At 38.6% G+C, this 12,784-nt stretch overlaps 1 protein-coding gene across 3 annotated transcripts in view; it reads right to left on the bottom strand.

Annotated features, from left to right (window-relative positions):
- Nucleotides 1-12,784, bottom strand: part of ARHGEF26 (Rho guanine nucleotide exchange factor 26) — a 112,702-nt gene that overhangs the window by 71,164 nt on the left and 28,754 nt on the right. For all 3 annotated transcript variants that reach the window (XM_090273015.1, XM_090272996.1, XM_090273005.1), the window contains one exon: nucleotides 12,001-12,161. In XM_090273015.1, the coding sequence (XP_090129141.1) occupies nucleotides 12,001-12,161 (161 nt within the window). The remainder of the gene's footprint in view (nucleotides 1-12,000; nucleotides 12,162-12,784) is intronic.

Here is a 12,784-nt window from a genome sequence, read left to right as displayed (position 1 = left end):
AAGCAGAACACACCTCAGGAAGCTACACCACAAACCAGTTGTACTGGGGACTTCTCACCGCACAGCCTTTGGCAGAATTTGAAGTTTTCACCAGGCGTGTGCATTATTTTGGCCGCTGGTGGGCGGGACCTCTCACCCACTGTTTCTTGGAGGAAAGCCTGGTTGCCTGCTCCAGATGAATCAACAGTGGGCCACGCCCTGACAAGGATGCACACAGCCTACCAGGGAAAAAGCATGCATTTCCCATGGATCGAAGCAGTTTCTGGACAAGTCACACTTTTCCCATGTCAAACTTTGCCTGCAACTCAATTCCAGGCTTGTGAAAAGACAGACATCCACTACGATAATGAAAATGTCATGGCACGCTTTCCTCCCGTAGGGCGTTCAACTGTTACTAGAGGAAAGGAGAAGGCAGCTCCGCCTCTAGAGCCCTCCGCCCATCTGTTTCTCATAGCTGAGATGTTCCCTCTCAGAAAACCGTTTGTACATATTATCCTCCTATTAGTAGGTTATTCACATCTTCACTGTAGCCAATCTTTCTCATATTAAAAAAAAAAAAATACTGGCAATGTGTTTTCATTTTTCATACCATTCCTAAAAGGCTCTCGCCACATCCAGGCCCTAATGGAAGTCAGACTTCTGAGCTTAAGGTAACGTTTGCAAAGCCCACCCTCTGCGAGACCAACTTCCCCGAATTCACATGCCATGGGGAGAATACACTGTCAAAAAAAAAAAAAAAAAAAATCAACGTGGGAATAAGTAATTCTCTAGTGGGGGCTGGTGATAACAGTCGCAGGGGACACAGATGTCAGCACCCCGGTTTTAGATTCCTTAGGTCTTCTGATAAATGTTAGCTCATGCTAATGGACACCTCATTTAGCAGCGATGTGAAGAGGAATGAAGCCATTTGCCTAAGACAAGGCAGGATTCCTCCAGTCCCAGGACAGAGAAACATGATCAATGACAACTAGTCTTCAAAGTCAGGAATTAGTTCACGCCACGAAAGTCTGCAATAAAACAGGCAAAGGCAAGCCAAAGTTTCTCCAGTTTGAACATCTGAGCTTCTAAATAGAAGGTTCTTCAAAGAGTCCACAAGAATATGTGTTATTCAACAGGATGCAGGGGAAGGGTGTTTGGAGTCTAAATAATGACCCATTTTCCCAGCTCTTTGTAGGAAAGGATACTTCCTGAGCAAAAGCCAGAAAATCACCTTGAGTATACATCTCAGAAATGCTTATGAAATGATATCACGATCTCTAAATTGATTAACAAATGGGTGAAATGACATTCTGATATTCTAAATTAGCACAATTAATTCTGATTATAAAAGCTGTCTTGTGGAAGTAAACAGGATATTGGCCATGAAGACAGGAAAAGAAAAAGGAATAAAGAGGTAAGTAAAGGTTCAAACAGAGGCATCTCATGAGAGTGACCCCAGGGACGGCGAGAACACAAACAAGGGAAGTAAACTCTTCACCCATATAGAACGTGTTTCAAAGCCCATACAACATGAATTCTCAAATGATTCTATCAGACATTCGAAAATTAAGGAAAAGGTAGCTAAATCTGTTATACAGTTTTTTTAAAAGTCATCCTAAAGATCTTTAAATTAATGCTGCTTCAGCAAAATCAAAGAGACTAATTTCGTGCCTGAATCATTTCTGCTGTCCTTTTAATAGAACAGATTCAAGTAAAATTTCTACTTGAGCAAATGGCTATCAAAGATATTTTGGAAAACATCCTATTCCTAGCAGATTTCTCAAAGATATCTACACACATTCACAAATACATACATAAAGATGCAGAACAAAGTGATGGGCCCCCAATATACACAAGATGCAAGAGACTAAGTAGCAGTTCCATGTCAGGAGAACTCAGCAGATAAACAGGGCCATTGTGCCCTGTTCTGGTTGTTCATATCACTCTTCTCTGCTAGGAAAGAAATTCCAATGAACTCCCGATACAGGGAGAGTTTTCCTGCCACAAAGGGACCTTTGTTTGAATCCCCCACAAGTGACAAGGTCAATCTTAGCCAATCTTGACATTTCTATGAAACCTTTCTACCAAATTCTTTTTTCCAAATTCAGATCATTTCCCGAAAGCTTTTGGAAATCCAAAGTAAACTCTGTATAGATAAAGTATCAGCTAAGTTCTTAAACAAATACCATTCATGATTTTTCTCAAGACATTTTTCTATAAATCTAAAATCTAAAGTGTCAAGGCTTGTCTGATTTAATCTACATCCTCAAAAAAAAAAAAAAAAAACTTAGACGCAGGAGTGTGGTAATAATATACTGAATTAATATTTAAAACAGTATTCACCTGTCTTCTTAGCATACAGAAAGTATTTTCAGAACTTCTTAAGAAAATCATATTTTCACAAGTTTTACACAAAGCTGACATTTTGAAAAATTAAAATATTTTGCTGTGAGGTTACTCAATATTTACATTGCCACCTAAGGCATGAGGAATTCTTTCACTTAAGTTTAGAAAAACTTGCAAATTCATTTTTTATGAGCATTTAGTTTGGAAACATCAGATTTTTCAGGCGAAGAAGCAGAAAATTATAATATGAAATTCAGTCGGCATTTTCCAAAATTCTCCTTCCTCAGATCACTGTAAAAGTAGTTTAAGGAGTGTAATATAAGCTACTTGGATGTCTTTTTAATTTCATTGCATTGTTGCATGTTTGGGTGCCTAATGACATAGGAAGCACAGGACACTTTAATAATCAAGTGGCTTCTTTCTGGAGGAAGCTGCAACATTCCCAGACTGTGCATGATAAAGACAGCAGGCAATGTCCCACTTAGGGATCAATGGCCACAGGGTTGTGACAAGCTGATGATGTCTATGGTGGGCCACAAGACTAAGTCAGAACAGCAGCTGCTCTTTGCTTTTAAGGTCTCCTCATTTTATGAGGTCACGGCATTCAAAATAAGAGAAGAGTTTCATCACTCTCTCTCACTACTCCATGGGTGATGTGCACCACAAAGAGAAAATCCTAATGATTTTCCAGATGGGTAATCCCCAAAAGAGCCCTAAAATGAAATTTAGCTCTTTAAACTGAACCATTAACTACACTTAAAATATATGTATATTTTTGAACAGCAGTTTAGAGGAATGCATTCTGAAGAATTAAAAAACTAGTTTTAAATTCTATTTAAATGAATGAATGAATGAAGAAAATTCACATAATTAATTTAGGTTTAAGTCTCCTGAGTTGCAAAAGAAAAATGCTAGTACTTCACAAGATGCTCTAAAGAATTAAATCAGATGAAATGAGTGTTTGAAAAAGGTAAAATAGATGCCCAGATGCCAATAATTAACACATAACAATTAGAGGCAAGAGCCCACAATAAACAAGTAATCTAAAAGCTTTAAGAAAGCTTGCTTTTGCAACTTAATTCATCACCCATCTCCCCTGTGCTTAAATCAAGTGCTAGATTTAACTTGGCTAGATCACAAAGTTTACATTAAAATCATTTTCCTCGGCCAGAAAACCTGTGTGGTCCTGCTTGTTTAACTCACAACTGGCAGAGTCAAAAACCCATGTAATGGTTCAAAATCCACAGCTGTAGATGCAATGCAGATGAAATACTGCAACTAAACCCCAGTCATTGTTTCTTTTTCCACAAAATTCTACCCTTGTTTAAGATTGATAACCTCTAATGAATACACTTGGTAACACTTTCATCTGTCCCAAACAGGACCGTTATCCAAGTTTCAATCTACATGGAACAACTCAGGATCCACAGACTCTTGGAGCTTGCAAAAGCAATGCAAAAGGCTAAAAAGCATATAGTAGTCCCAAATGTCTGGAAAAAAAACAAAAAAAAACAAAAAAAAACAGAACAGCGCAATTGGCAGCTAGAGCATGTCAGAGTCTTTTGTGAACCACTGGTCCAAGGATTCTACCACTCATAAGACGAACACCAGACAGGGAGGGAGCAAATAGCTCAGATTTTAGTCCTAACCTAAAACACAGCTAATAAGCTTTATGATTAGGGAAGAATATATTTCCTTCGACTGCATTCAACATCAAAATAAAGATAATTGCCACAATGCTGTAAACATACTCACACAAATCACTGTGCTGGACTCTATGTGAAAGGAGACCTGTTCTTTAACCTAGTCTTAGACCAATACTGGCAGACAAAGAGAGGACATACAAACAAAAGACAATACATATCAAACCCAGAGACATTTCAGAATATCAGACATAGATGATCAAAACAACAGTAATAATACCAACAAAATCATTGCTACGTAACAGCTTACGCAGTGCTATGCTAAGCACTTCACATGTATTATCTCATTTAATCCTCGTATCAACCTTATCGGGTTAGCTATAACTTTATCCCCACTAGACAGAAGGAGAAGTGAAGATTTAGAATTAATAAGTATTTGCCTGCCATGTTACTGAAAGAGAAGTTATTTTTTAAATTTGAGGCTTTATATATTTATGCTATAACCTTCAGCTTGTTGCTTCCTGCAAAACTCAGTAACAACTCAAAAAACTCAAAAACATTGATTCGTGAAAATGTATATATGCACTCTATGTTCAATACAGCGTTATTCACCATAGCCAAGACAGGGAGACAACCAAAGTGTCCTTCAAAAGATGGCTGCATAAAGAATATGTGGTACATACGAGGTCTGTCCAGAAAAAGTCCAACTATTGTTAATATAATGAGAATAGTTTGCATGACATCGAAATAACCTGGCAGCCAAGGAGAGTGGACTGGAAAGCACATGCGTGAATAATGATGACTTCACTGTACCAGTCAGTGGGGGCTGTAGACACCACTAAGTGAGCATGTGCCCTGTGTGGCCATCACATTCAAATTGACTGAGCAAGTAGAGCAATGAATCTGCATCAAATTTGCATTAAGCTTGAACATTCCTCCATGGAAACTATGAGGATGATTCAGAAGGCCGCAGCTATGGGCAACTGTGATTGGCAGCTTCATCATGACAATGTGCCCACTTGTGCGTTACATCTCGTGCAGAGTTTTTTTGGTGAAACATCAAATTACCCAGGTGACTCAGCCCCACTACAGCCCAGATTTGGTGCTCCATGACTTCTGGCTTTTCCCAAAACTAAAATCACCTTTGGAAGGAAGAGATTTCAGACTGCTGATGAGATTCAGGAAAATACGATGGGGCCGCTGATGGCAACTGGGAGAACTGTGTGAGGTCCCAAGGTGCCTACTTTGAAGGGGACTGAGGCGTCATTGTCCTGTGTACAATGTTTCTTGGATCTTGTATCTTCAATAAATGTCTCTATTTTTCATATTACATGGCTGGATACCTTCTGGAGAGATCTCGTATATACTATGGAATACTGCTCAGCAGTATGAAAATATGAAATATTGCCCTTTATGACATCATGGCTGGACCTTGAAAATATTATGCTAAGCAAAATAAGTTGGTCAGTAAAAGCCAAGAACTATATGATTTCACTCATATGTGGTATATAAAACTCAAACTTATAGATAAAAACAACATTATGGTGGTTACCAGAGGGAAGGGGGTAGAGGGGTAGCGGATGGTAAAGGGGGGCAAATACATGGTGACCAAAGATGATTTGACTTTGGGTGTTGGGAACAGAATGCAATATACAGATCATGCATCCTAAAAACGTACACTTGAAACCTGTATGATCGATCCTATTAACCAATGTCGCTCCAATACATTTTTTAAAATTAAAAGAAAAAATAATGATAATGATTATAATAACGTATTTGAACATAAATATTGTTGATAAAAATTATGAAATGTTACTTAACTCAAATTAGCCCAATTACCATTCGACAAAAACAGGTGAATGGTACATATGTACCTGGCTACCAGCGTTCCAAAGGAGAGTGGGGGCAGAAAGCTCAGGTGTCAATTATAACTCTATCCTGTTTCCTGGGCAGCACCTCTGGGTTTCCCCTGGCCCTGGGTCTGCAGGTACAGAGCCCGTCCTTTGCCCTGCCGCTGGGGTGAAGGGGAGTATCTCCCAGCCGCATAAACCTGCAGGAAGGGTCTGGGCTCTGACTACTTCTCCAACAGGCTTTTACAGAGCTCCTTTTTTGTCACCCTTTACCCCAGCTTCGTTAGTAATTCCTGCACCTTCCAGAAACCCGGGCTTTTAAATCTGCTTTCGTCTTGGCTTTCCTCACTCCCAGTTTAAACTTTCTCAGATTGCCTGAAATAGTTACTGAGTGTTCTGTCTCTCAGGTTGCAAAATGTTTTTGCACTGGATCTCTCTCTCTCTCTCTCTCTCTCACCACCCCCCCCTCGCTCCCTCCCTCCCTCCCAGTGTGTTAGTGCATTGACCTTCCCTTCATTTTTGACGGGATTTCAGAAGGGAATGAATGCAAAGTCATCTTTAATTGGTAGGATCTCCCTTGCCAAGCTCTCAGACACCGCCCCCCCACCCCCCGCTTTTCTTTCATCTTAACTGAAAGGACTGTGCCTATTATTAAGGCACCTGTGGACTTCATTTCTCTATTTGAAATGATACATGAATAACTACTTATTCCTTTTGCTATTACTTCAATGTGGACTAAAATACGCATGTTATTACAGAGTACTGGAGGTGAATTTCACATGAACTTCTCTGTCCACTGATCTCAGGAAAGAGAAGAAGGCAGAGAATATCATAAAAAGTAGCTTTGGAAAGTCACTGTCTTTCAACTGCCAGCTGAAGAAGTTTGGTTTTAGAAAGAATAAAGCTTCTTTGTTTATATTAAGGGAAATAGGGCAATTGCTTTATTTACCGGAGTCTGTGGTAGACTTATATTGTATGTTAAGTAAGGAAAGAACATTCACTAATAAAAACAATGGCAACAGCCGTTACTTCACGGCAAAAATTAAACAGGTTTGTACAATATAAACAGATCCATAGTCTCTGGCCTAGTTAAATTTAATAGGTTTTCCTTTTGAAATTTAACATTAAGAATTTATCAGGAAGGATAAAACGCTAATATGAGTACTGTAAAACTTTTGAATGTTTAGTATTAAGACATTAAAATTTTGAATTTTCATTATCAATGCAGCTATATCATTATTTGAGTAAAAGGTCACTATTTTGTAATATGAAGGCATTTCAAAAAACAGTGTTAAAGTATGTGCATTTAAAGTAGTATTTAGTATCCTACGATATTTCAATTTTAATATAATCTGATTAAAATTAGGGGGAAAATCTTCTGAAGATGCAAATGTTGGGTGAGACCCATCCTGAATGTGTACTGTTATTGTAATTCACTCTTCCACACAGAGCAGAAACTGGAGAACGTGGCATTAGTTACTCATGATATGTGGGGAAAATTCAGTTCCTTAGTACACAAAAGCATAGTGACGGATATTTTATTTTACTCTGTAGAAACTGAAGACAAGCATAGTCTTAACTTTATATTACTTTCTAAAGAAATACCAATGTTTTAATTTTTAAACTGGGAGAAAGTAAAACAACACCTTGAAAAGTTCTTTTGCAGCAAATTTTGAGGTTACAAATAATAGTACATTCTACTGCTGAAAAAGAACTTTAACTGAAATAGGCAGCGTAACCTATGAATTTAGAATGAAAACTCAAAATTGAGGGTAAAAACATTATTTTATGAAACATCAACACAAAAGCTCATCCAGGTTTCATTTTGTAGAAACCTTTTAACACAAAAAACCTTAAGAGTTTCTAAATACAGCAGGGGGTGAATATTCAGCCTTATACAAAAAACAATTTCCTTTCCTGATAGTATCAGTCTTTTACCATTAATGTATATATCTTAAATTTAAAAACAAGAATTAGATCATATTTTCTTGCAAATGAATGTAAATCAATCATATTTCTAAGTCTTTTTCTGTTAATGTGCAGTTACCTATAAATTATTCTAAATTAACACAGATATGTGAAGGCAGAACACAAAAAAGAATAATCAAAGGATATGTAAAATATGCAAAACACACATACAGTATCATGTTTAGTTATGATTTAAGCCCATTCATTTCTACACCAAATATCTAATATTCCTTTTTCACGGGATGCTTAGGCTTTTAGGACATCTTTGGTCCTTAAAGGACAGGAAGATTACGAATCCAGGGAGAGTCCATGAGTTTCAGTCTTAGAGAGTTAACACAGTTAAGGTGGAAGGAAGGAGGTCCAGATTTGGGAGGTCAAAGGCCCTGTCTTGGCATTGATCCAAAAGGCACACTGATACTCCCTAAACTTAAAAGGATCCAGCTCTAATCATTCCATGAAAATAGAAGCCGGGAACAAATACAGAACCTGTAGGATTCAAGCCACCTCCCCCAAAATACCTTTCAAGAGGGTTACAAAGAAAACGGTGGCCAAGCCTATGGAACTGCCCAGTGGGGTGACTGGGCATGAAAGGAAGAGTGAAGCCTCCATGGTCAGGAGGCTTTGAGAAAAGTCTATGCAGTCCTTCTTGCGTTATTTACCTCATTTCTGCCCTAGCAACACGTGTGCATCTCAAGGAGGGTGCTACTGGCCTTGACTGGGGCAATTCAGGCCTGTGTGGGACTGTCACACCAATTGCAGGGTGTCTGCCATCTCTGACCCCTACCTACTAATGTCAGTAGAAGTCACTGGGGCAACAAATATGCATTTCCCAATGCCCTAGGAAATCCATACAGCCACCACCACTCCACAACCACTGCTACAAGCTCTACCATCTCATTTAAACCCACCCCTATGAGTCAAATCTACATCTCTAGGCAACATTTTTCTTGAGTTCTAATTTGCTTTTCTCCTTCACTAACCAGCTTCCCCTCAGGCTTCACAATCACTTCAAACCTGACAAATTTGAATTCCTTATCTCCCTCACTAAGCCCCAACCTGTTCCTCTCTCATTCTCACCAGGACAACCACCAACCACAGTCAACCAGACAGAAACCTGGCAGGCAGACAAAACTCCTCCCTCCTTCTCACCAGGTCCCCAAGATCCTATGCCTAAATATTCCTCAAGTTCTCTCTCTTCAGCCCTCTAACAGATCCCCATCACCTCTGGCTGTGCTACTAGGATGGCCTCAAGTTTTTCACCATCTTCCCATCCTCTCCAATGCAAAATGCAAACACCATACAGTTAGTTACTTCCCAGGCCACCACTTCAGTCCCCTACTTCATGGCTCAATGTTTCCACCCAGCCTTCTGGAAACTGAAAATGCCTCAGCAGGACACACAGGCCTTCACCTTCCTTGACTTTGATTGCCACCAAGATCCTTCAGCCCATAACCTCCAGCCGAACCCAAACCTGCCCATTTTGGGAGAAGTGCCTGCAGTAGGATGTCTCTGTGCTCACACTGTGGATGTTCCACTGGCCCCTGGGGACCCACAGACTCTGGGAAGATGCCAGCAGCTGAAATGTTCTAGACCCCAGGCACCTTGGAGAACAGAAAGTTCCATAAAATGTTGAATGAAATGAACAATTCCTTATAAAGAAGACAAGAATTTAGTAGGGACATGTCACTAATCAACACCCACGCTGCCAAAATCAGAATGATCTTGTCCCTGCCTATTTTCAAATAATGTCATCTTCCATAAGAGGGCTTCTTTGTGTCATTCATGGGCAGTGAAGAACATGAATCACCATAAAGAAGACCAGGTGCCGCACTGTTAAATTGAATGTTGAGCATGTTCTGACGTCACCTACACTAAATATCCTGTCACCCACAGCTACAATTTCTCATTAGGTAAAAGTAAAACATCAGACAGTCTTGATTATGCCACACTTAACAATGCCATTCTTAGTCAGTAATACCCAATTCAGACACTGACCATTTGTTTTACTCAAGATTGTGTTTTACATTTTCTTAGGACTGGGAACTCTTTCGTGGGTAACACATTACATAGTTATCACTTGAGAGTCACTCTTGGAGACCAAACGCTGGAAATTCAACAAATAGGCATTATGTATAAATGGGCTTTGCAAACATTCTGAGCACTTTGAATTTTTAAAAGGCTGTATCTGGGCTTTCAAATTAAATTAAATAAACTTGTGTACTATGTTATTATGAAACAGACAAAGGTTTATCACAAAGAAGCAGATTCTAGCTGAAATATAACACCAATCCAATATTAACAGGCAGCTATTCAAATTACAACACTGTATTTGAAGTAAAAAAAACAAAACAAAAATGTAAAGGAGAGCATATTTCTTTCTTTATCTCTTAATGGAGGCTGAGAAGTTTCTGAGTTTCACTTTTAATTTAAAAAAAAAGAGAAATAAAAAATATGGTTCAGAATAGTCCCTTCCTATAAGCTACTATAAAAATAAAAAATATTGTAATAAAATCATAAATGATTTAAATTTTGTTAATGGTTGAAATTAAAATAAAATTTAAATCTATAATTTAAATGAAATGACTTATTTCAGGGTTAACCGATGCTGGATTGTTTTATCCTCTTTTATAGAAAAGAAACAATCTGCAGAGGTAGCAACCTGCTCAAAGTTAACCAATCACCAAGAGGAGCAACTGCTGGAGCCCAGGCTCCCTCTGAACCACACTCACATACCGGCAGCACTGCCAAGGCCCAAAGACTTAAGGACCCAAAGTATCCTCAGGTCAAGAACTGTTGTTACTCAATAATCAGAATTTACTGAAAGCTTTCTCTGGAGTCATTTATACACTGCTACACGCTGATCGATGGTCACATGATTCAAAACACAATTCCATAGTGGAATAAAGACATGCCACCAGGGTTTTCAGAAAACATATTCTAATTAAAATCATGGCTTACAATTTACAGTAATATTTCTTTATAGTAATGTAGCTAATTCTGAGCTTTGTTTTCATTCAACCGAAGTATAAGAGATTCACGTTGAAATCTAAGTACCTTTTGAACAGGGACACCCGTGTAAGGCTCTTATTCTGCCCTCTTCGGTGAAGGGAGCAAAGAAACCTTCATTTCTCTTACCCCAACTCCAAAACTTGTACCAAATGACCAATGGGTTTACCACAAGAAAGAGCCCAGCTTCTGAAAGAAGAGTTCCAAGCTGTGGCGCAGGCCACCACCCACATACCACAGGCCCACTGTCCGCTCAGGCCCAGTGAGTCCTCCAAACATGTATTTTAAGTATCCACATCAACAACAAGATTGCCAGTATCTTTTCTGGTGCCAGAATTTGGCTTCTGAAGCTGTGCCACTACCATGAAATGTCTGAAGATCTCAGTGATCAGACCACTAATTCCATCTCTCTGAGGTAGCCTCAACTGACATGCTAATTTGTTCAACATGGATGTTCAATCTTGAGCTAAAAACACAAACAAAAATGTGCCTGTACACAGTGATGGAGCCAGCAGACATACATGAATACATTATCTTTACTGTCTACTTGCCCCGAAGTGGCAAAAGAGCAATGTCCAGAGGAATACTTGCACCAGGGACAGAGCTAGTTTTTGTGCATGCTGAAGACTGTACAACGTGTAGGCCCTCTGTTTATGAAAAAATCGGGCACAAAGCAAACATTTAAAAGGTGCCCTTATAAGTAAGAAGCCTTGAAGCGTAAACTTTATTGGTTGTATAGTAAACCCACCTTTGACCCAACCACATAAAACTGCCAATATTCAATCCATTTTGACCTCCCAAAATAGCAACTTCAGATGGTTCACTTTAGTACCCCTTTGGCACACGGTTGCGGTGCAGGCTGTGCAGTGCATTAGGCATACCAACCGAGTTCCTGTACTCATTAACAACGATAATGAAAACTCATCCAACGGTGAGTTTATGATATATTAAATACGGGAAACCTACAGAAATCATTATGGTTACTGTAACTGCAATTCAAAAAATAATGTTTATATGAAAAAATAACAATATATGAAAAAGACAGGAATATGGATATGTAAACAAAAATAATTTTTTGCATTTGCATGGTACAACTGTGAGCAAATGAGAGATTTCATGCCTCTAAACGTCTTCCTTTTTAGATAACACAGGTATTTGTTAGTAAATGATGTCTTGGCATGACCAAAGACAAACTAAAAGGCACTTACTTTTTGCTTGCCTCCCAGACATCTGTAATATTGGAGAAAAGATGGTGATTCTCTGTTTTGGTCATCGTATCACTCAGTTCTTTAGAATTTTTAAACATTCGTATCAAGATCTCCAAGCTGAGTAAATATGAGTGTTCAGAGGATATAACTTCAAAGATAGCCTGGTAAGGAGGAAAGATAAATGTATCATTCTGTTAATTGAAGAACTACATATAGCTCCCATAATTCTGCTATAAGGATAACATAATATCTTGAAAAGTACAAAAACATAAGCATTAAGAAAACTATGTCACCAAACTACTATCTTTATATAAAGTCACTACCCATAGTGTAAATATGAAAAAAATGAAATCATTTGGATGACTTGATATTACATCCTGAAGTTATACTTTGGCAAGTGGTAGGATCAATATTAGATAGCTTGGGTGTATGATAAAATCCCAGCATGACATTAATTAATCTTTGGGGTCATCTCCTCCAGCCCTGACTTCAAAGCATGCTTCTCTGGGACAGTAAAGATTGACAGACATCACTTAGGATTCAGAGAAAATGTCTCACAAATATATTCCTTTGCTCTGTCTCTGTAGGCCCTTTCTCTCCCTATGTTTTAATCTGAATACTCTGCAGTCAGTAACAACAAATATTCTGGGTATAATAAGAGAGCTTGACTGTACCTAACCTCAAAAGGCTCTTATCAGCCACAGGAATTCTTTTATATAAACTCATAGAAATGGAAAGTAATTCTGTCTATTCAACAAGCCATCATCATCTCTGCTCTTGTTCA

Source organism: Furipterus horrens, unplaced genomic scaffold, assembly GCF_987537825.1.
Source record: "Furipterus horrens unplaced genomic scaffold, mFurHor1.1.pri manual_scaffold_1, whole genome shotgun sequence".
Classification (NCBI taxonomy): domain Eukaryota; kingdom Metazoa; phylum Chordata; class Mammalia; order Chiroptera; family Furipteridae; genus Furipterus; species Furipterus horrens.
Note: the sequence above shows the minus strand (reverse complement) of the source record. Positions and strands in the feature narration are given on the sequence as shown.